Raw genomic sequence first — 24,821 nt, 5'->3', positions numbered from 1 at the left:
GGTGATTCTGATGTTACAGGGCTGTTACACAGATAGCTAATGGGCCTGAGTACGAGGGCATGCTCTGGCCATGTGTTTGTGTTGAACAAGTAAGTTTTAATTTTAACTGTACATCTGCTGAACAGTGCACAAGCCCCAACCTGCTCCTTAGTAGCAGCAAGCTGCTGGCTGATGTTCGGAATCCAGTGATGAGAGAGGGTTTTCTCAGTATCTGATGGGGCCCAGCTTGAAGCAGGGGGCAAGGTGCTTTGCCTTCTCTTTGCAACCTGTGTAGTCTCTAGCACATCTCGGCCACCTGGCTGATTCATTGCGTCCCGAAGCAGTTGAAATGTGAGGGAACTCGAGCAACTGTTTAAAATCAGATGTTCAAACCTACATAAATCAAGCTGCTAAATCAAGCTGCTGTAAACCCAAACATAAATTTGACACACACTTCAGCCATGCTGTAGGTAGCATCTGTAGTCACTACTGGGTTCTCATTTCTTCTTGACCCTGATCATCACCCTATGGAAAGGTTCATGTTCTGGTTTACTTCCATACCAACCAAAATGTTAAGCTATGGGAATGTGACTGTTAAAGCTGGCTGGAAGACCAATTGATTTTTTTGGTTGAAATACCAAAAATGAAATACCAAAGTGACTTGTAGTACAGTTTTGGGATGGGATCTGTAGAGCTTCTCTGGAATTCTGATAGCATAGCTAGGATTGGAATTTTTGAACCAAAAATGGCTTTGAGTCTTTTTTTTTATTTTTCTCCAAGTAAGCTTGGAAAACAAAGATCAACGTTTGTCTTCAGAATGTGAAGAAAAAAAAAAAAGAAAAATTGATTCTTGAGAATTTCTCTCTGTTGTGAGCATATGTGGACTGGTCTTTCCCCTTCCCTACGTTTTCATTTAATTATGGACAAAGTCCTATATTCAGTGAAGTAAAAATACAACTAGGACCTTGTGTTTAGATAACTTAAGGGTATGCAGCTACAATTACCTTGATACATGGGTGAATAACTTTTCTAATGTGGTCACACCAAGTGCTTGTTTGGTTGTTTCTTTTAGTTGATTAAGAGAAGTTGTGCAAAATGTTGTGAGCTTAGGAGATGGGAACAAAACAAGGAGAGAATACAGGGAGTTCTGAAAGGAGGAAGACATAACGATGACTGTAAGATGACAGAAGCCAGTGGAGAGTGGTAAAATGAGAGGACTGCCACGGGAAGCTTAAGAGGTTAATGACATGCAGCTATGGATGGATGAAGTTTGCATGGACCCAGATCTTGGATCTGATCCAATTGCAGCTCAGTTCTAAAGCAGAAGGCTATAAATCAGTCCAAGGATTATGGTGAATCATGCTTTGTGCTCATGGTTTGTGAAGTAACCAGCAGTTCTTGATGGAATTACAACCGTCCTGCTCACACTCACCTGCTATTTGCTCTGTATTAAGTTAACAATAGTAAATAAACTGTGTATTAGATTTCAGGCTGACCTGTTCATGCCAAATGAATTAGTCTTGCCCACAGGCTGCCCTAATTTAAAACATATGTATCCATTTAAATCTTGTTGCTTCCACACATTAAGCTACTGTTTAGATTTTTGCCTCATCAATATTCTTCACCATTTTGAACAGCTGTGTAGTTTGCTGTGGGTTTGGATCAAAGTGTTCTCTGATAGATTTTTTTGTGTGTGTGTGTATGTGGAAGGTGGTGGAGGAGTATAAGTGAGGTGGACTATGGTGGCATTGTACAGCACTTATGCCTATCACCTGAAACCAACAGAAGACACTTCGTCTGTTCTTGTAAAGGCAAAACTTTCATTAGAATCAAAGGAAGTTTACTTTAATTGCAGGAAAGATGGGGTCCTTGTTTAGTGAAAATACAACTGAAGTCAGGAGAACTATTGTATGATAGTATATTTCCCATACAGCAGTATAAGTCTCATAGAACACAGATAGAAGTTTTTGGTTTTTCCCAGACTTCTAAGGGGTGAAAGAATTTTGTATGAAAAATAGAGTTTCTCCTAAGAAGAAATTTTTAAAAAATCGGAGCCTAATGTCAGACTCCAAAGAACATATTTAGGCATCTAAATAAGTAGCCGGGGCTTTTCACAAGTGCTGAGCTCTGCCAACCCCCACTGCTCTTAGGATACAGCTTCTAAGGCTGAACGTCGTTTGACTGCATGTTCTTGTGAAGAAATACTAAGAATATGCAGTAGGTCAAAGTAGCTCCTTATCTTTGTGCGGAGATAAGGGCTGCTGTTCCTCCTAGGAAACAGTGTCTTAGAAGCGGAAGGCTGCACTTCTTATCATTCAAGTATGTGCCATAAAGAGGTAAAAATAGGGACGCTGAGGATAAGAAAGCTGAAACCAAGGCACCTGCTACCCACAGAAAGAAACCTGGGAATGAAATAAGACTGAGAGTCTCTTCTGTTTTGAATACTGCAAATCTTCAGTTACAGGAGTAAATAATTTGCCTGTAAAAGCCTCTGAGATTACTGGTATGAGAAAAGGCTTGCAGGATTTAGACTCCTGACTTTACCATGCAGACCAAATTCTGTTTACTGAGTTTTACAGAAGTTGAAAATGTCAGAGTTGGCTGAGAGAACTAGATTTCAATACCTATTAAACATTTACAGGACATCCTAAATCCCCATTGAAAATCCTTTAGTTTGTGACCTAAACAGAATCGATTAAACATAGAAGTTGAAATAAGGTATTCAAATTGTATCACTGTTGCCAAATAATGCATAGTTCATTCAATCTCACAATATTTTAATCCAGTATTCACTTTGCCATGGTATATAATGCAGGCTATTTACAATGATTGCCATTCTTTAAATGCCAGTTTTCCTTTAAAACAAGCAGCAACAACAAGCAGCCCCATACCCTGCTCCAAACCTTATTTGCAAGGATTTTCGTTTGCATCACTAATGTACAGATTTACACAGAGCACAAAAAGTGGGGTATTCTTATTCTTAGAGATTCTGCCTTGTATACTACCTGCAGCCACATTCTGCCACTTTCATCCCTTCATAGTTATATATCAAAGTGGGCACACCAGCATCATCCTTATAAAGAATGGAGATTGAATCCAATTTGGTTGGAACGCAGCAGGCCTTGGAAGCTTTCTTTGGGTTTTGGAGGTGCACCAGAGTTTGGACAATAGCATGTTTTGTTGGGGTAACGTTATCTGTCAGAGGGAAGAAGCAACCTCCTTTACACTCAAAAGCCTCATAATCTTTTGGTGCAATGATCCAGGAATCCCAGCCAATCTCTTCAAAGTTCACATGGAGGGAGGTTCTCCGGCAGTGATTGACTCCGATGCTTCTCTTGCTTCTGGAGGAATGCTGGTGGGCCCCAGTGATGGCCTTTTCCTCTCCCTGTTCTTCCTCTTCAGATGAAGTGTTGTTCTTTCCTAATTTCTTTAGCACACTTTCTTGTTCATGAACAATCATCTCCCGGAGCTCCACTTTGGTCTCTTTTGTCCCATTGCTGCGGTCATTGGAGAACACTATTAACAGGGGCAGATTTTTAGTGTCAGGGGTAACACTGATATCCAGCTTCCCACAAGTGAAACCACCCAGAGCCTTACTCTCTATAATAACCTCTAGCTTGTTTTTAGTCTTCCGTTTGTCTGCCCTGACCCATCTTTTCACAGCGCTGGACACTTCAAACATCTCCCAGCCACAGTCCTGGATGTTGTGGGAGACAAGGAAAGATTTGGTACTTTCTGGGTTTTCCCAGTGGTCACCATCTAGAATATCATAAATGACCATGTTGCCTTCCAGCCTAGAGAGAGACCCAACTTCCCTGTGACAGGAGATATAAATTCTCAGTTCAGCTCTGGTGATTTCCTCATATCGTGGAATAGAGATGTTGAAGAGCAAGATGTGTTTCTGAAATGGATTTTCTTCTGGTGAAGCTAAAGAAACAACATCTGCAATAGGAAATTAAAACACGTGGTTACAGTGCTTCTGACTGTCCAAGCAACTTGCTTTTAAAAGACTCAGGATGTATTTTGGGGATAAAATAAGAGCATGGCTACCCAGCATTAAAAAAAAATAAATACAGTCTTCTGGCCAAGTTTCAAGGGCAGGGAGTGAAAAGTGGAAATGGAGGTCCTTGGTGTTGGTAGTATTTTCACCAAGACTGCATGGTCAGGTGAGTGTGCAGAGGAGAGCATAAAGAGTTTGCCTAGAACAAGCTGTGGATGATGCTGGTCAGTATTAAGTACATATATAAGGCATCTGGGGAGTGTTCAGACTTAGCAATTTCCTGAAGAGATTTTTACACAAAGATTTCCTACAAAAACCTATGAATTTGCTACTCTTATCATCATGCAATGAGATGAACTGCCCTCCTAATACAGAGAAGTATACTACATATTTAAGTGTCTCTAAGAACTAGCTGTGCTGAGGCTTTTGTTGTTGTCTTCAAAGAATTTTGAAAGCAGCTTGGATTACTGGGAGTTTGGGGAAATAGAAAAGTTTTTTAAAATCCTGAACTGAAGCTTCAGAGTCTGTCTAAATTGCGACTTGGTGATAAACAGCCTTTCATGCCCAGGTCCCAGTCCGTTCCAGGCTGGACTCACTGAGCTTGTGTGGGGTTTTTTTTTGTTTGGTTGGTTTTGGTTTTTTGGTTTTTTTTCTGCAAAGGTATGTGCAGTACCAGCAACTCTGCCTTGGGAGTGGCAGATATTTGGCTGGAAGATCAGATTGGTAATGTTTAAAAGTCATCACTGACTGAAATCTATTTGATAGTCAATGTAAGATAGTTACTCAATCATGATTGGGTTTTAGGGCAATTTCACTTGGCTAATGTTGGCACTTCTTCACAGTGTTTACCCACTAAAGCAGTCAGAGAGGAGAGTGAGATATGGAAACTAATCTAGCTCATACTGTTAAGGTTTCTTTCCATTTCAGGACTAGGGGCACTAATTTGTGAATTTGGAGTTCTCCATAGTGCTGTTACCTGTGTATGTCTATTTTTCATATAAACAGAAGCTTTGATTCTCCCTGTCTCATTTTTATCACAAGGATTGCATTTACTTCTAACTAATTTACTGCTGCTTTTGATGGAGATTCAAAAGTCTATGTAAAGTTACACAGACAGGGATCTTGAATTTTTTTAGTGGAGACAAGCTTGACTACCCATTTCCATATAAATCTCTCCATCTAAAACAGAATTTTGGGGGAGCGCTGCTGTTCCTTACTTGGATCCAGAGACACATTTCTCAATTGGCTGCTGTGGTTTTTCAGTATGAGAAGAGCCCACCTGAATGAAGAGCTCTCTAGCATGGATATCTCAATTATAGATGATCAAATGTTTGCATTTTAACTTTAAAACTCAGTCCCAAATCTCTAGCTTTGAGAAATGATTCATGTAAACCCTGTTATGCAGTGCATCATCTCAGTTGATGCATTTGAGAAGAGAATATTGTACAGTAAAAATATGAAAGAAGAAAACTAAAGGTAATTGTATTTTTTTAAAGATTGAAAGAAACTACAGGGCAAGACTACAATGCAAAATTTTAATGATCTGTTTAATTTCTAAAGAATCTGTGTAAGTTAGGCACTCAATTCCCTCTGAATTTCAAAAGAATGTGAGTACATACTGTCCAAGCACTTCTTCAAAAGTTCTAGCCCACATATTTAGGACTTCTCCTACCTTCAGTACTGAAGCTCCTTACAATATTGGATGCAGGGATGGAGGACTTGTCTGCAGTGTATCTGTTGTATAAATCAATCATGAACTGTGGTGGTTCTTCTTTGGTCTTCACTTGTGAGGGGACTCTTGACAAATTCAAACTCCTTAGTAAATCCGTCTTCATATTCTCCAGGAAAGATTTAAAGTCGAAATGAGTCTCATCTTCCACTTCCCCAGGATCATGAAAGTGTGCATCAGACTTTCCTGTAGCTGATAACTTGTCCCAATCTTCCAAAGGCTTGCCTCTTGTCAAACAGGCAATGATGTTGAAAACAGACAGTGCAGCTAATACTCCAAAATAATGCATTTCTTCTATATTTACTTTATGATGGAGAGACAAGAGAACAATGGTATTTTAGCTGATTAAAAATCTTGTTTCATTACAGACAGAGGAAGGGAGACGGAAGGCAAACAACTGGAATGCCCTTTGCAGATCACTTTCTTGTGTTCTTTTTGCAGTCTGCTTCAAACCCCAGCCTCTTGTCAGTTGTCAAGCAGATTGGTTGTACACTTGCCCTTATCAGAGTCATTGATGCCATGCTTCAGCTTCTGTTATCTAGCAAAGCTCTTAGTTAATGAAGATTCTATAAACATCTGACAAACACATGTGGCTGGTGGGAAGGACATTGTATATTGTAAAGAATCCACATTTCACTTTAGGGTCATCATTGCTTAATTACACTCTTCTATCATTTCCTTGCCAACACAGAGAGAAGCTTTCTTAGGGACGTAGAAGATTACACTGTTTTCATCTAGACTAGAAAATAGAGATCTAGAATAAAGTTACTCTATTAGCTATTAGTAAATAACATCTCACAAATCTTTATTACAGTCCCTTTGCATGCCATGAGAAAATCTGTGATCATTTGATGGAGACCTGTGATTCTGCAAGACATGATCTCATGACAATACAAACAACCTTAAAACTTCTTTCCGTTTATCAGCCAAGAGCTATTGTTTGTACACAGTGACATATCTGTTTTGTGTCAAGTTTGCTTCATGTTGTTTGCAGGCTTGTCCATTTTCGGTTTGATTCCTTTGGTGTATGGGAATTTAGTCTTGTTTTTATAGTATCTTATGTAATATATTTCTTAGATTCTTGATGGTCAATCCAGTCCAAGAACAACCAGTTGTTATTTCAGTGACCTCAAATGAAGACAGAAGTAGGCCTTCTAAGGCCACATGGAAAATAAAAGGTGTCCGTGAAGATACAGAAGATTATCTATGAAGATACTGTTAGCCATGAGAAGAATAGGCCAAGGCAAAAATACAAGACTGATGATAGAATTTCTCATGATATAGAATAAAAAAAACTCGTTTATTTATAGACAGAAATATCACTTGCTATTTATCCTAATGAATGTGTTATGATTTAATCTAATGATATGTGTTTTATCCATACTATTAATGTATCATTTTTTCTAAGCACAACTCAATCCATACTGTACACATGCCATAAAGTCTGAATAGTATTATGAGCTTTCACATAAAAAAAATCTCATTGCAAAGATGCGGACAAGATTTTGTCCTTTCTGGCCGTTCTTCTCCAGTTTTCTAGCAGTGCATACACACTGTTTAAAGTGAGCCCAGACTTCTCAAATACTCACTTATGTGTCTGTTCGAGTGACAACTGGGATCCAAGATTCTGGTTAATTATGTTCCTATGGTGTAGAGTCAGAAAGGGTTATTTGGCATTGATCCTGGTCTCCTGCATAGTGAGACTGTTACGTTTTATTCAAGGCCTGTGTGTTTCCTACCTGCATGCAGAGCCCAATTACTTGTGTTTGGCTAAAACATAACTTTTTAAGGGTCTCCAGAACTTATCTGAAGATGTCAAAGAATTGGAGATTTCTTAAATTTTTGTAGCAGTTACTCTAAAAGATTGTCACTTACACTTAAAAACCCACAGCGCTTCATTTATTATTTCATTGTGCCTGGCTTCACCTTCTAGACAGGAGTTCTTGTAACTTTCCGGCTGGCTTAAGGAGCCCCATAGCACTGGCATTTTCTCTCTGTCAAAGTACTTGTACAGTGTAATCAAGTTACTTCTCAGTTTGCTTTCTGATAAAATAAACAGATTGTGCTTTTTAGTCACATTAGAAGACATTTTCTCTAACTTTTTGTTTCTTTTTCTTGTCTCTTTCAGAATTTGAATGTCTTTTTGAAAAGGTGAACACTGGGGCTATGCATAGTTTTCTAGTGGCAGTCCACCAGTGTCACATGGAGAAATAAAATCTCCTTTCATTATGTGGTTCACTACTCCAGCGTGTATCTTTTCAAAGCTTTCATTAGCTCTCTTTACATAGCATCACCCTGGATGCTCATACTGTGCCATAAGTCCATCATATCCACCAAAATTGTTATAAGAGTTACGGCTTTCAAGAGTGCGTTCTTTTACTCAGTGGGAGCAGCCTCCATTCCTTGTGCCTAGGTACTAAGTTCTGCATCTGTCTACCTTAAAATGAATTTTGATTGCATGAAGTGCTGCTAAGTCAAGTGATCTATATAAATACCTCTCTCCTAAACACTGTCTTCTGCAAATGCTGTGGGGGTTGTTATATGCAGAATTCCAGTTCATATATAAAGTTGTCAAATAGTGTCAGGCCAAGTGTCGGCTTTGCAGAAACTTTACAATGAACAGTTTCATTCAGTGGCAATTCCTTTTGAAAGCTGCTCTTTGAGGTTTGGCAGTGAGACAGTTGTTAATTAATGTGATACACAAATATATGAATATTGTCCAGTGGTTTCTTTTAATTATGCAGCCTTGTGCAAGTGAATTGAAATATTCCACAAAGTCCTAGGTACATTCTAGCTGTTGCGGTTACCTCTGGCAATTAAACTGTGGCCTCAAAGAATGAAATTGGATTTGTTTTAGAAAAAAATGTTGTTAACGCTTTGCTGGCTAGTATCAGCTGTTTTCCTGTTTTATCTGTCTTTAATCATCCTGTATTAATATATCCTCAATTCTTTTAGCATTAGTGGAATTATCTTGACCCGCTATTTTAAGTGTATGTCAATAGTAACTTTCTGTAGAAACTTAAACATTGAGTGGAATGGTTTATAGATGTTCATAGAAATCAAAAGATCTGTTGGAACCAGGAGAGTAAGGGTATCAGTGTCTTCTAACAGCAGCTGGCTGCATTTGTGCCATTTCAAATGCAAAGTTTCCTTTTCTAGAGGAAGATTAGACATCCAAATACCAAAGACCCAGACAGCAGTAGCCACTTCTAAACAAATAGTGGCATAAGACCTTGTTCACGTTAGAGAAATTACTGGTACAGCTAAAATCCAAATGAAATAAACTTTACTAATAAGAGAATTGTATTGCTTGTGTAGTAAGGGTATGCCTTGAGAGCTATGCCACTTACAGGTATAATTTTGTTTTGCCCATGCTGAATAACATAGATATGCCAAAAAACCTTTAAATGAAGACTAAACCTTTCAGGGTTTTATAGGTATCCTAATGAGTATCAGCATTTTTCCTTATGTCCTATAGACCTTATAGCAGATCATAGGATGGTATCTCTTTCCTAATTGCTTGCGTCAGCACATCTTGGAAAGAAAGTTTGTACCCAAGGACTAATTCAAGATACAGAAAAGATTCGTTAAGGAATACAAATTGCAATAGATGAGAACATAAGCACACTAGGCTAGTATGTAATTCTGTTCAGAGCTGGTGCTAAATGGGAGCAAGACTAGACTAGAAAAGGGTGGATTTTCACAGAGAATAGAAATGACAATGACTTAATGACAATGCTTATGGCTGTTCCATAGGAATAAACGATGAATTTCTGAGAACTTTTAAATTTTTCTTTATGCATTTGCATTACTTTGTCAACTGTAGTTGAGTCATGATTTATAAAAACACAAGTCCCTGTATTTTTAAGGGAGATCTTTAACAGCAACGGTATACAAAGGTTTGTCCCAGTAGTTCCAGTGTAAATCACTGTAGTACTTTGGGAGAAGAAGAAATGCCTAGCTGGATCCATGATCTTTTGGCAGTCATGACTGGCAGTCACTTCAAGGTGCCTTAGAACTATCTACTTCTTACTGAGAGCTGTTTAGGAGGAACTAGCAAGAACTGCCATGAGACTAACCTTGCAGACGCTCCCATGCACACTGAATCTTGATTTTATGTAGATTAGCAGGAAGTACCACATTTACACAACTCTGTTGTCTGGGAATCTGCACCACTTGAGTATGGAATATTGGTGGCAGAAATTGCCTGGCATCTTAACAGGATAGGAGCCTTCCAGTTAGTCATTCATCAGAAGGTAGTGTGTGTGGTATCCTTCCCCTAAACAATACAAGTCTTAATAGGATAAGATAATGCAGAAGGTTAGACTGTCTCCTGAGGAGGAAACCCTCCATATCTTGCACTCTGTGCTACCTCACAGACTTCAGACATTTGTTCTGCTCCTGGTCTGCCTATGCTATTGTACAACAGGTGGATGAAAATGGAGTATGTGGCAAGTGTGTCCTGGCACACAGGGACACTGAGAAAGAGGATTGACAGGCACAATGATGGAACATCAGCTCTTAAAGAAGTGCTGCAGTTACAAGGGCTACCATGAGTGTATCAAGAGAGGATTGTACAGGAGTTAGAGGGACGCAGAGACTTTATTTCTATAAAGACTTCTAATGGAACCACTGCCAAATATTGTGTCCCATTTTGATGTTCATTGTTGGAAAAGAAAGTTAATGAAAGTTCTGGAAAGAGTTCAAAAAAGAGCTGTGAGAAATTGTTTTGAGGCTTAGAATAAGAAATCAAAGTACCTATTTAAATCTTAGCCAAAATGTAATTTGACCCTGCTCTATATACTAAAAATACACAGTGAAAGTATTTTGGAAAATAGATAAAAGGGATCTAATAAAATAGGTTAAAGTAATATCCAGTGAATTGAAGCTAAAGCTCAACAAATTCAGACTAGGATTAGGCCACTGCATTTGAACAAAGAGCACTAACTTTTGGAACAACTACTTGTAGTCCAGTAGAGATATTCTATCACATGAAATCTTTAAAGCCAAATTTATGCATGTTTTTCAAAGACATTCCCAAGCTCAAAACAGAAGTTCCATAATGCATGGTGCAGAAACTACTGGGCAAGGTTCTTTGATCTGTGCTATGCAGGAGGTTGGTCTAGATGATCATAGTATTCCCTTCTGTCTTTAAGCTATTGAGGTGCATTATGACAAGCTTAACATGTATTTACATGTTTCCATCTAATTAACAGAATGTAACAGAGTGCATTTATAGAAAGACAATTCAACTATTTTTAGATACTACTGTACCTTTAATTTATTAGCTTTTGTTAAAAGCATGTAACAATCTAGAGGATATAAAGTATAATTTACAAAAATATAAATCTTGGTTATTTTATTTTTAGTATTTCAACATATTACTATATAGTATGTGTTACTCAGAGAATATGTTTAACAACCTGAAATTATCCAGCAAACCAAAAGTGTTGGATATTACATATGTCTTTTGTCGAACAAATTATATATTAGGTAACCAAAAATGGCTATGTTAACATACGGTTTATATGAAAGCTTATGCAGTGCATTATACTTGCATCCGGAAGAAAATATACATTTTAAGCCCTTTATTACAACATTTTTCAGTATAAATATGCAGATTAAGAGTATGAGTGTTTTAGGCAAAAAGTTTTGATTTGTGTACAAAAGTGATATTCTAAAATAAGCCTGCCTTTGCAAGTTCACTTTCCATCTTCTCGGTTAACTGAAGAGATAAAATAGTCAGAAAAATAGCATATAAAAACATATTTTAGTCCTTTGATTATGGAAAACTTTACACTTAAATTTCTCACTAAACACCAGGTGTCTTGGCTAGGTGGGTTAGGAAGATATTTGTAAAAGTATTGAATTCCTGGAAGATGAATATGAAAAACAAATGACGACAGTAAGACATATCCTTCCAGGTGAGCATGTGTATCATTTTAGTCTCTCTGCATGCTTTCTGTAGAGTAATTGTAGGCTTGCATTCATTCATCAACACAAGTGGATTCATTTCCCATTTACAACTTTCCCAGTGTAGTCGGGCAGGGTGCATGGGTCTTGTTAAAGATGGTTTTGTATGAACTTATCGGCAGGCGCAAGTTTCAACAGACATATTGGGATATACCTTTAAAACAACGTTTTTGTTCTCATCTAGGAACAGGACACTGAGTGAGCTCATTTTGTCAGGAACGCAGCAGGGTTCTGGGATGCCGGGAATGATTCCTACTGCTTTTACGATGCTCTGGATTGTAGCATGATTTGATGGCCGGACAATCTGGAACAGAGAAGGAAGTAGTTATCGCTTCATTTATGAGCAGTCACTTTCCCAGATGGACTTGGAAAATGACAACAATTATGGTTTTTTGTTTCTCAAAAAAGTGAATATATGCGATTGAGTCACAGGGCCATGCAGCATAGTCAGTCCCTCACACTTCCAGCTTTCCTGCGCAGGGTGTATCCAACAGATATTTTGTGTTCCCTATGCTGCCTTTGTAAATACCAGAGGAGGGCACTGGTGGCACAGCCAGCAGTCAGTAGCCTGAAGAAAGAATGTTCCTGACTGCACCTACTAGATGCTGGAGGCAGGCATGCAGGAGAAAAGGACTAAGGTGGGGCACACTTCTCAGTTGTAAGATGTTATCTTTTGTTTTCTTAACCTCTTGTCTGACTTGGAAAATTGGCTACTGTAAGTATTTCCAAAATAACTGTCCCTATGTTCCAGTAGTATTTCTCCTCATGTATGCTAACCTGGAATTAGTTACTTTTTCCTGGAGTAATTACTCTCTTTTAAAAGAGCAGAGTACTCCAGAAGTAGTGTCCACAGGGGGGAGTTAGTCTAGAATAGTCAAACAATTTGACAGAGCCTTTGTGATCATAACCCCATGACAAACAAGTACTTCATACCTGTAGTCTTTGTCTGCTTCCCTCTGCTTTCCTCACCAGGCACCCCCCCCCCGCCCCCCGAGCTAGCCTCATAGTGGGAGAAGAAAACAAAAGGCTGGGAGGGCAGGAAAAGTATCAAGTGAGGTTTCACAGCAGCTTTGCATCTATATACTGTTCAGGGTACTGAGCCACAATTTTATTTCTACTATTGATTTTTGGATGCAGTAAACAACACAAGGAAAAATATTTGAGAAGAGGAGGCATCCATTAGGCATAACAGCAGTGAGAATAAGAAAAGGAGAAAGTTAAGATATGTAAATAGTATACTGTTTAGTAGTTAAATGTAACTCTTTTTTTTTTTAGCCTTTATTCACAAGGTACACTTGACCCTTGTACTCTGAGCAACTGAATAGACTAAACAGTTTTCACCACTTCTGTTGCTTGAGGTACATACAGTCAAGCACAGGTTTACTGGTGACAGAGTGACAGCCTTTCCTTGTCATTGCCTCAGCATAGCATGGAATGCATGTGCTCCAGTTACATGAGGCAATAGTATGGCATGCAACCCACCACTGAGGCTGAAGCTTCAGTGACTCCTGTTCAGTTGTCATGCTTGAATACTGTCCCAGCAAATGAGTACAGTAACAGTAGGAAAACTGTGTTAGTCATATCAGGCTTTTTGCTACAGTTTCACAAGTTTTCTGCACAGATCTGGTACATGTGGCACATGAAATCTTTCATCATGATTGGTACATAGCTGTATATTGGGTCGAAAATGACATCTGTGGGACAACAAATAGGGACTTTGCACACCTCCACATGGAAGCAGATACTTCAATCAGAAGAATTAAAGTCTCCTGTATCTTCTCTATTTTTCAAATAATAATTGAGTATATGCAAAACATGATTTTTCATTTCAACATGAAAAGTTATGTAGTCTATGGGTATAACAAAGGAGCTATTTTTTAGGATAGTTGAGTTTTGATACATTTGCTTTAAGTGTAACATATCAGCAAATCAGATCCAAACCTTAATTGCTATTAAGGCTTTCAGATGTTCCTTAACTAAAGTGACCTCATTTGAGTATTACAAGGAGGAACCGTGAAATCCGTTCTTGATCCTTCAGGGCTTCAAGACAGCATCCCTATAGCCAAGTCCCAACAAGTGACCAATCCTGGAAAGTGCCTTTCTGTAATTAGCATATGTTGGCGTAATTAGCAACAGCTTGCTCTCTCATGCCACCCTTCATCTTTAGATTTCAAAGCTGTCCACAAACAAACAGCAGTGAATTAGTCTCACAGCTGCTATGTGAAGTAGAAATAAGCTTCCACCCGCATTGGCCGTGTCAGCAAATCTGAACAGCAAGAGAGAGACAGAAATAGCTTTTGTTCATTTAAGCAACTGCAGAGTTTAGAAATTCAAAGAACTAGAGCTTCTAGAAAGAAGTTCTTATTTTAGTCTTTACGAAAAAACCCCTGAAGGGTTCCTAGCACCTTTATTATTTCATATTGTTATTTGAAACAGTCACAGATCCTAATGTGCTACTGAAACAGAATTTGTTGACCCCATGCAGCAGATAGCCATCATTGCCCTCAGTTACTGACTTACAGAATTCCTGGGTATGAACCTGCAGAAGATCCTTCTAGGATCTTCTCCAGCTGTTCAGTCTCTAATATCTGCAAGGAACAAATAAATGTGAGCCAAGTCTAGCATGAGCAGCTGTCTACCAAGACAACAGCACTAATTAGGTTTCTAATGCCTGCAAGTCATACACTATGCACAAAAATGCTTATTATGGAGTATTACTCTGTACAGAATCTGGCTGCCTGAGCCCTACATCCACAGCAGAGCCAGACAGCACACCCATCCCACATCCAGCCAGGCTTCGAATTTTCCAGCCCTTCTGGAAACCTGGCATGAGTGTTCAGTGATTGTGGGCTAGGCTTCACATTAGCGTTTGTACTGATGTGCTAAAGAGGAAAGCTTGAAATAATGAGTGGAATGCCCAGTAGTGATGGCACTGAGGAAGTGCTAATGTTTTAAATACTGGCTACTAAGTTATATACAGCAGTCCAGGTTCTGCTCTTACTTAACCTCTAGGACAATCCTAGCTCAGGAACATTTTGGGCCTCAGAAAATAGAAGGATGGTCATGTAGCCAAAAAGCAATTGAACAGCAGGTTTGAAGTACTTTAGACCCTCCCCTTCTACCTGGCTTACACTCCTTTTAAAGTCTGTTTTATCATTAATTTGCCCCTCAAAAAACACCACACACCCCCATCTTAATAAGGAATACTTCTTAGCTTCAGGAAAGTTTTGGTTTCAGATTTGAATTCAACTCTGAAAATGAGAGTCATGAACTGATACACTTACAAGGATGAAATCAAGAGTATTCTAATTACTGTAGACCAGGGAAAGGATATGTTCCCACCTACTTCTACCACATGTCGGACTAGCATTTATTTGGCAAATGCAGCAGTGCAGCCAGCCATTATTAACCATATAAGCTAGTCTTCCCCCTCACAATTCAGGGAATAAGAGCTTCAGCATTAAGGTAGGTGAACTTGCTATGACAAGATTTGTACCAGAGCTGTGGTCTTGGCAGTGTTAGGTTTACGGTTGGACTCGATGATCTTAAAGGTCTTTTCCAACCTATACGATTCTGTGATTCTGTGATTCTGTTTTGTATCTAGATCAAGAATTGCAGTTATTAAAGTAGATGTGCAGAGTGATGTACCAATACTTAAAAAAAAAATAATACAATGTGATGATTCTCAATGCGCCAGGTATATAAGTCTATCTCCACAGTTCTAAAAGAGTACCTTGGAAGTGAGGTATCTTTTGTCCATCACAGGTTGACTGTGTAGACCAAGTCTTCACGAATAGCATTAATCTGGCCTTTGACTTAGGAGTGCCAGGAAAGCATATGCGTGCTTTCCTAACTTAGGGTATATACGCAAGAACAAAAGCTATTTCCCCCTCCATAATACTTAGCAATTCTTATGCTCTGACCTGAAGCTTCGTTCATGCTGCTGTCCTAGTTATCTCTGTTCACTTGGAAAGAGTCACTGAAAAAAGTTACAACTGAGAATTTGCCTCTATTTTTTTTCCCGTCTTAAAAATACAAAGCTAACAAAAAGTAGACCTCTTCCAAATCAAACCCAATCAAAGAGTGCGTCAAACCCCAAATCTATGTATCTGTGATTTAGTTTTAAATTTCTCTGTTTGGGTTTTTTTGTTTGTTTTGGGTTTTTTTGGCACCAAGATGCTGGTGCAGCCACATTAATTTATCTAGAAAACAAGTATCAAAATGAGAACTAAAGTAAGTGGTTTTGATTTACAAGGGAATATTTATTATATAGCAAATAATATTTCTAGATAAGACATTAAATAAGTCAGTAATATAAGTTTATTTAACTATTGCAGCTAGAAATGGATCCACTCTCATTTGGTTCTGTCAGATTTTGTGTCATGCTGTTTTGCTCACAAGAAGCCAGATGTGTTAAATGTATCTTTTTTTTTTTTCCTTTGGTATGTATGAGTGGTGCATTAGACTGTGGGTCTATGGCAGAGGACCCATATTCCCAGGCTGTGTTTTGTTTTGGATAAGTTAAATGGTGACTGTGTTGCATGATCTCTTTGTAGTACAACAAAAAAGTGAAGTTGTATGTGAGCCTGTGCAAACATTAATTTTTACCAGACCATGTATCAATTTATGTATACATGGTTCAGCATTGGCCAGCTATACAAGAATGTGGTCAGATTCGTATACCCTACCGTGGTGTCTGGATTTCCACTGTTCCTGGGCTTAAACTAGCCTGCATATCTACTCTTCCTGAAATCATACTACTTATTTCAACAGAAACATACTCCCTGTATGTAAAGTAGGGCAGATTCCTGTCTCAGAGCTTTGAAATTCTCTGCTGTAAAACACTATCCATTATTTATGTGCTGAGTGACCACATGCAAAAATGTCATTAGAATAAATAATCAGGCCCTTCGTAGGTAGAATTGCAAAATAATTACAGTTTCTAAACATGCAGGTTATGCAGTGCTTCAAATCCTCCCCTCCCCCATTACTTTAAAGCCCTATAAAATACCAATAATTCTTGTGCTACATAGGATTGCCAAGATTTCTACTTCGTGCCATAGAGCAAGTGAGTGGGAGTGGGCCAGATTGAAATTCCATTGGAGCAGGAGTTTGTGTTTGCCTCTCTATTAGCAAATTTCACACTGCTTCTATAGGAGGAATTCAGTACACTAGCTTTAGAGTGTTACAGACAGCTATGTGGGCATTTCCAGCCACATAAGGTAAACCAACTTTTTTGTTGCAGCAGGATTATTTTAAGATTAAGAATTTAGTAAATTAAAAAAGCACCAGAGAATTTTGAGAAACAAATATCAGCTTAACCAGCATTCTTATTTTCAAAGTGACAAGCAGTTTCTTAAAGTTAAAAATACCTCAGTGTCACTACTCTGCATTTTTCTCTTAAGGTATTACCAGTGGAATTCAGAAATACTCGATGATACTGTAGCTTGTTTTATGGTATTATTATCTTATAATACTTTATAATTCTGCTACCACAACAGAGTAGTTTGATGATTTAGTGTGTGTAACCATATTTTAATAAGCTGCATAAGTCTTTATGTTATAGTTTCAAGATATAAGATGAGAAACTGTAAGATAAACCTGAGACATTTTTCTTATTCTTCAGATTACATTTAAGGATAACTTGGAATCTTTTTGCACTCTGATGACTAAGTTGATAGAAATGAAAAATTATTTAGGCTGAACAAGGCAACAGAACACAGTGAAAAAGGTAAAAATCTAATGGAAAATCTAACTGAAGTAGTTGGATAGGCACAACAGTAGATCTACTGTTTGCAAGCTAAAACCAAAAAGGCATACTACCTTGGGCATTGGAAATTCACATGCCCCTGCACAGTAGTAGGCATCAAATGATTTGGGAGATATGATCCATTCATTCCAGCCAATATCAGCAAAGTCAACTTTCATGTATCTTCTTGAACAAATCCTTGGCTCATTCCATTGTTTTCGCCTTGCTTTCTTCATTGTTTTCTCATCAAAATTTAGCACCTGAGACTTTGTAAGCATTTCTGTATTTTCTTGCCCTTTTCTCCTTCGGTCTTTGCGTGCGGCTTTTGGTTTCAAGGACTTGTAGGCATTCCCCCATATGTCATGTTTGTTGTATTTATTGTTGTTATAATCTACTTCTGGCAACTCATTGTTCTGAATAGGGCTAGAGAGGTACGTATCCCTCCTCACTCGGGTATCAGTAGAAGCATTAGGGGATAGATTTGGGTCCCCATCATTGGAAGGGAATGGATCATAACGCTGTAGGGTGACTGCCACGCTGTTAGGTTCAGAGATTGCAAGATCATTGGCATAAACTAGTATATAAGGTAAATGACTGGTGACCTGTTCAGAGAAGCCCTGGTGTTTCTCCCCAGAATCAAGCTCAGCACAGAGAATGAGCTCTCCAGCCTGTTTTGATTCTTTTATGATGTGTGAAATGTCCTTTGCATGCCAAGCCCCTCGCCTTTGAAGAAACACGGTGATGTTCCCTTTCACTAGTCCATAGGCAGAATTCTGGTGAATGCTTTGGAAAATGAGGTTGAGCCGTAGGATCGGAGGCAGGTGAAGGAGGCGGCAAGATGAGTTCTTGGACCGCTTACAAAACACTTCCCGGTGCCGAGGGCGTTTGTCAGCATAGAAGTGAAAAGTGGCAGCAAGGATCATCTCTGAATCCTGCATGGATGTCAGATTGAAGCAGTACAAGGGCTTCTGGGCCAAGAATTCTGCAAGAGAGCAAGGAAAACATGGATAAATATCTGAGACCAAAAATGGTAGTCAAACCCTTATTGCTATGTAAGTGGATTAACAAATTTTGCTTTTCACTTATCCACTTCAAATCAGTTAGTATAGTGAGCTTGTCACTTCGGCTTAAAACTATGGTGAGTAAGAGGAGGAAAAAACCCTAACAATATTTAATAGCAATATTACATCAGGACTGTCCAACACACTGGGCACCTTTTGTATAGATGAGGGTTAAAACTCCTCCCAGAGATTTTCAGTTTCAGACTGCCTTTCATTCCAGGCAGGCAAGAAAAGCAATCCTTGCTTCTATTTCATTTATAACAAAGTCAGGCTCAGAGGAGCTATCAAATTTGCCCGTGGCAGAGCTCAGAATGGTACCTTATGGTACCATGGGTATACTATGGTGTACCTTGGTATACCATACCAAGGTGTACCATATATACATTGGTATATATGGTACACATTGGTATACATCAGTATATATGGTACCAATGGTATACTAGCTGAAAACCAGGTTTACAGTTAATAATGCAAGGTGGTCTGATCTAAAGCTGACTACAAAGATTCCCGAAAGATCTCTGGGTGCTAACAGTATATGAAGTTCATAATCTGTAAATAGCGCACAAGAGACATTTCACAAGGGGGCTGGAAGTAAGCAGTGTGACACATTTTGGGGGAGGATTGTTCTTATGAATGATCCTCCTTTCCAGTGTACATCATGTAGGAGCTTTGTTTAAAGCACTGTGAAACCTACTTGGTTTCTAAGACTTGTGTTTTAATCTTCTTGAAGTTAGTGACAACTTGCTGTTGAATAGGAGCTGACTTAAAATTCAAACCCCATTTGATATAGCCTCTTTTTAGCTAGTTGAACAATTTGTGCTCAGGTTACATCTCTACCCTCCTTCTCAAGGAGGATGAGCAATTTTACACTAATATCTGTTTACAACATGTTTATTTCAACAGTAGAAAACTCTCTTAGTGTGTTAAAATGTAATCCCAGAATCAAAAGACCATGCCTTCACAGTCTATCATTGTGAAAAGTTGCCTTTTTTTTTTTACTAGCTCAAGAGTATACGGGAAAGTGGTGGCAGAACCAAGAAGTGATACCTGTTCTCCCAAGCTCAGACTGGTACTTAGAATGCATCAAAGGACTACAGTGGGTAAGTGTGCATCTTTAGTTAACCCAAGTGGACAAACCCTCTGGCAGCCCTTTTTGACATACCTGGAAATTCTCTGGCAGCAGGGAGAAAAAAAAACCAAAACCAAACAAAAACCAACAAACCCAACAGCCAGTCTTCCCAGAAACACTTAGGTTTCTTTTTCAATGCACTGTGGATGATGAGCCACATAAATTTTGGCAACAACAGAAAGGCAGTACTGTTAACTGCCACCTATCAGAATGTTCTTCCTTTTAAGCACAGTTTCATTTGAAAGATGGAAATTAATAGTGCTACATCTCACTAAATTGGTGCTTGCTGTCTTCCAGTTCATGCTGGATAGAACCATCATTTGGACTAAACCACAGCAGGTTAGGATGTTCATTAATCTAAGGCCCACATAGACAGTCTGAAAGTACAAATGTTCAAGTATACAATTTCCATCTATACCATCTGTATTTTTTTTCTGACACAGTGAAGTAGAACAGCTTGTACTGATGCCCACATAGTGGTTTCATAGGTGGCAGAGAAGCTAACAGAAACAGTATTCTGTGATGAGCACCTATTTGTTTCTATCAGTTCAGGACAGGATTCCTATCAGTAAACTTTTAATCAACACTAGTCTTATGCACAGGTGCTCATACTATGAAAAAAACTTAAGAGTTTAGATTCTATTCAAGTCTTTAAAGCATAGAAATTTCACAAGGCTGCTAGCCTATTTTTCAGACCAAGGAACAGAATAATAGTAGTACTTCCTTTAGAACACCAGGCTGTTATTAATGTTTGTTCATTTCAGAAGGCATATTTTTAAACAAAGAAGGCTATCCAGTGCCTCTCCCCACCTGAGCTGTGTATAGTTGAAATTTTTAATTTTTTTTTTTAGTAGTAGAATGCTCCTAGCACCATCAGTTCTATAGATACGACCATGAAGCACATGCATTGCTGGGATAAAGGTGTTTCAAACACCAGAGTCCCAGGGTTTCAGATGGGAAGGTAACTTGTGATGATAGCTCAGAGAAAGGGAGTTTTAATTAATCTAAATTAATTCTGCATTCTAGAGTGAAACAAAGCCTTCAAAAGTCAAATTCTTTGTAGAACAGAATAAGAATCTGTGAATCTGCAGCTACTGAAAAGCCAGAAGCCTGGAAGTACAGGCTTTTTAGGAATTGAAGAGATAAGTTTTGGATGGAGCACAGTCATATTTATCGTATTGCCTCAGATCGCTCAGGCTTTTACCAACCTGTCAACTGAGCATTGTTACATTTTCCAGGTCTAGTCTGAGTGGAACTGTACTAGCTGTATACATTAAAGCTGTTAATATTTTACTGATTGTATCTACCTCTGATCACTGTAGACAGCTTCAGGTTATGAATACAGGCAAGGTGTGTGGTGGATACACGCAGGAGATTGGTAGAGGAAAAAAAGGCAAGTGGCCAAGGAAAGAAAATATTAGCCTTTAGTACGTAATCCACATAGGAGAATGTTGCATTGCAGTAAGTGAAGACTAGTGAAACAGATTTACATTATATTTATGATAACACATTTGTGAGAAAGAAATATGCAGAGAACCTAATTTAAAATATTTTAAGCTATGAAATTATGTTAAAGCAAGGCTCTAGAGCCCAGAATTACAGTTCCCTGGGTAATCTTGATTTTGTTTTCTTGCACATATGTATTATAATGTAGTCTTAATTAAATGGCTGCTATTTTGTACTATTCACCAAGGCCTTTGCTTTGTTAAGCACAGAGGATGGATGGTGTTCAGGGAATGAGCCTGAGCTGCAAGAGTCAATTTATGGGGAAGTTTCATGGCTTAGGCAGCAGGTTGCTGCCACTAATTCCCCCAATCTCAGCAACCTAGGTGAAGTTGGACAATAACTTAATATTTCACAAACCACTTACAACTTGACTGTGTGACTAACTTCAGTCAACTGGTGCCGTTTTCTAAAGCTACAAAGTTCCCTGAAAACTGCAGAGCACCTAAAGAAAAAAAGAACTTGAGAAATTAGTTTATAGACTCTCTCTCAGCTCCTTATCAGAGAAATAATGAACTCTTGTGAACACACATAGAGGTGAGCCAAGAGGAGGTGATCAGATGCTTGTGAAGCACTCTTCCTGAAGTGATAAGTACTGCTAGAGGAACACGAAGATGTTGTATTTGGAACGTGCAAATAGCACATGCATATATATAGCAAGTGCCTCACATTGAATATGGAGAAATATTACGTATTCGGTAACCCAGTCAACAGCATCTATATCCTGTAAGGGATATGTAGGATGGCAATACAATTGTGTAGTTAAGGAGACCTCAATAATGCATATGACAAAGGAACAAACTAAGTCTGGACCAACATTTTGCACCTCTGGAGCCCTCATCTTGACAACCATAACTAACACTGATGCTCAAGTGTCCCTTAACAAACATCCTTAAGCTGCAGCGTAGGAACAAAAGGTTACAGATTTTTCTGAAAGGTACATTTTTTTTTATTTTTTTTTTTTTAAAGTAAGACCATTGCTTGGGATAATGAAATTGTTGTAGGTGTAGTCTGTTTTACTTATCTCAATAGGATCAGAATTATCATCTGTATTTTATAAAGAACAGACATTCCACATGTCTTGTTAGAAGTACATGCCGACTTTCTTGGAGGAGATAAAGAAAAAGACACTGCTAGGTAAGGTTCTTCTCCTGTCCCTCATCTTGTGTCGTTCTATGGTTCATTTCAGACTGTTCATCACTAGGTTGATGAATTACAGAGAAGTACAATTTATTGTCATAACAAAGGAACATTGCAGAGGAGCTTCTGCTTTCATGCCATATTACTGGGGAGAGATGGGATCCAGTAGAGAAGGTACACAGATGGGACACAGGAGTTTTGGACATACGTGTGCTTTATTTCCATTGCATGGAAAGACAAATTACTTCCAAGCATCTCTGCCTTGGTTTCATGATCTGACAGATGAGCAAAATAATATTGATTTGTAATTTGTAACTGTACAGTCTATCTGTGGGTAGAAAATGCAGCTATTCTAGTGTTTTAAACCAGAATTTAAACCACTTAAGATGCAAGTAACTTGTTCAGCAGATTAATTGAAAAATGAAGAAAAAGAATATAGCGCAATCCTTGCATTCTTCCCAAATCACTCTTGTGGGCCAGGGCCTTGTGTAGCAGCCAGTATCAGCTGCTCAGTTCACAGAAAAATAAGAGGTGATAGCAGGAGGTCACAGAATAACCATCCACAGTGGAAGTTCCTTCCTAGCCTAGCATTTAGCAGCTGCTAGCTAATGATCTAGATCATGATGATTTCTTTCTCTCCCAAATGTCTGCGATTGCTTTACACCTTAACTCCTAGATTTCTAGACATTTTCGTTAGCCACTTAGCCTTCCATGGGATCTCCTCCTCCTTGAATACAATTACTTTTTAATATTACATTTGACATCGGATAGGAAGTAGGTTGGGTGCACTAGAGACTATGAGTTATTGTGCGATATTATAGTAACCATTCCCTAAAACACTGTATGCTGCACTGTATTCTGTACATGAGACTTTTAAATGTAGGAGAAATAGATCGGAACTAACAAAAGCAAATTTTGAATTAATGTCAGCTGTGCCTATAAAAAAAAAGAGTATTTCTAGCAATGTAACAAAAATTATATTCTAGAAACTGGTATAATTCTTATTTTAAGAGCTAAGATCTTAGTTATAGGCTGTAAAAGTTAACCAAAGAAGGAAGACATTTTCCAGAAAAGGTATTTTGGGTTTCCTTGGCAAATGATAACAAATTTAAAGAGTATTAACTACGCAAACATCCTCTTTATTATTTTGAAGTCAGACTGGGGTAATGAAAGTGTCGTTTTGACACAGTATATATGCTCTTCCACCCCCACAGTCAAGGCCAGTAAAGCTGGGGAGAGGGAGGTCAGACATCTGTCTTCTCAGGCTTAGGCAGTGCACTGCATTTAAGATCCGAGCAGTTTCGGGCGCTCCCGTAGGCGGCACTCTTCCTAACGGAAACTTGTGAGCCTGCGGGAAGAGCAGGGGAGAGGACCTGCGGCTGGAGCACTCGCTACTAGTTCTGTGCTCCAAGTATCTCTGGAAAGGTCTTTCGACCCGGTGCGACGTGCACTGGGAACAGCGCTTCTTTTGCCGATGGTTTGCATGCCCAGGAACGGAGGCTTTCTGAAGGGAGATACCTTGTTGCAGATACTCTCGGGGGAGGGGAGGGAGCCGGGGAAGGTGGGAGGCTGTCCGCAGAGGGGAGGGGAGACACCGCGTCCGTGTAGTTAGCAAGGGTCCCCCCAGTATTCACCCAGCGTGACACCCCCCGCAGTCACTGACAACCTCGGCGCAAACCCGACAGCTTAACGCGAAAGAGGAGTGAGGGGGCTCCGGCCGTCACCCCGCGCCCGGTCCGTCTTACCTGGCTTGGCTTTGAAGCTCCGGACCGTGTTGCCGTCGCCGGGCCGGCTCCCTTCCCGGTTGTACTTCTCGTAGAGCTTAAGCATGTGGACAGCTACCATGTCCTGAGCGGTGCTGCCCAGCGCAGGGGACGGCGAAGAGCCCCCGCGGGGGTCGCGGCCGGGGGAGGGCGAGTCCCGGGCAGCCGGTGGCTCGACGGGGCAGGCGGGCTGGCTGCCGGCGCCCTCCCCCGCGGGCGAGCGGCAGCCCCCATGGCCCAGGGCCCACAGCAGGAGGCAGCAGGTCAGGCGGCCGGCCATCGGGGGGATGCTGCGGGGCGGCCGGGCGCGGAGCGGCGGCGGCTCGGTCGCTGCCTGCGTCTGGGTCTCCCGGTTGGCCCTGCCGCACCGGGGCGAGGGGGCGGCGGGGCCGGGGAGGGAGGAGGGAGGGAGGGTGGGGGCGGCCCCCCCCGCCGCTGATGCTGATGGCGCCTCCGCCGGGCCAATCCCCGGGCCCGGGGGTGAGGAGCTGCGGCCCGGGGGCGGCAGAGCCGGGGCTGCGGCGGGGAGCGGGGGCAGCGCCAGGGGTCCGGGTGCGGGAGAACTCACGGGAGGAAACGCTGCATTCCTCCAACGCGGGGCTTCCCCGCTCTTTAAAGAGTAGCGGGGAAAGGATCTAAATTAATTAGCGCACAGCCGCTGATTGGAGACACATGTCACCGCCGCCGCTGTGGCAGCGAGCGCTGCGGCAGGACGGCACCTTGGCTGCCTGCGCCAGCGAGGAGGGGCCGGAGGGGGGTGGGGGCTTGAAAATAATTTCTAAAAGATAGAAGCAA

The 24,821-nt window shown here is 40.1% G+C and overlaps 2 protein-coding genes across 2 annotated transcripts; both read right to left on the bottom strand.

Moving 5' to 3' along the window:
- Positions 1–2,980: 2,980 nt before the first annotated feature.
- GDF2 (growth differentiation factor 2) lies at positions 2,981–5,997 on the bottom strand. Its single transcript, XM_075504104.1, has 2 exons — positions 5,652–5,997; positions 2,981–3,921 (listed from the first exon to the last, which is right to left on the bottom strand). Exons 1-2 carry the CDS (start codon positions 5,995–5,997, stop codon positions 2,981–2,983), a joined length of 1,287 nt encoding a protein of 428 aa, XP_075360219.1.
- A 5,031-nt stretch (positions 5,998–11,028) lies between these two features.
- GDF10 (growth differentiation factor 10) lies at positions 11,029–24,403 on the bottom strand. The gene is made up of 3 exons (XM_075504103.1): positions 24,009–24,403; positions 17,505–18,412; positions 11,029–11,985 (listed from the first exon to the last, which is right to left on the bottom strand). The coding sequence occupies exons 1-3, from the start codon at positions 24,304–24,306 to the stop codon at positions 11,794–11,796; spliced, it is 1,398 nt and encodes a 465-aa protein (XP_075360218.1). The 5' UTR covers positions 24,307–24,403; the 3' UTR covers positions 11,029–11,793.
- Between the last annotated feature and the right edge of the window lie 418 nt (positions 24,404–24,821).

The sequence above is a fragment of the Mycteria americana genome, chromosome 6, assembly GCF_035582795.1.
Source record: "Mycteria americana isolate JAX WOST 10 ecotype Jacksonville Zoo and Gardens chromosome 6, USCA_MyAme_1.0, whole genome shotgun sequence".
NCBI classification, from domain to species: Eukaryota; Metazoa; Chordata; class Aves; order Ciconiiformes; family Ciconiidae; genus Mycteria; species Mycteria americana.
This window is presented reverse-complemented; position numbering and strand designations above follow the sequence as displayed.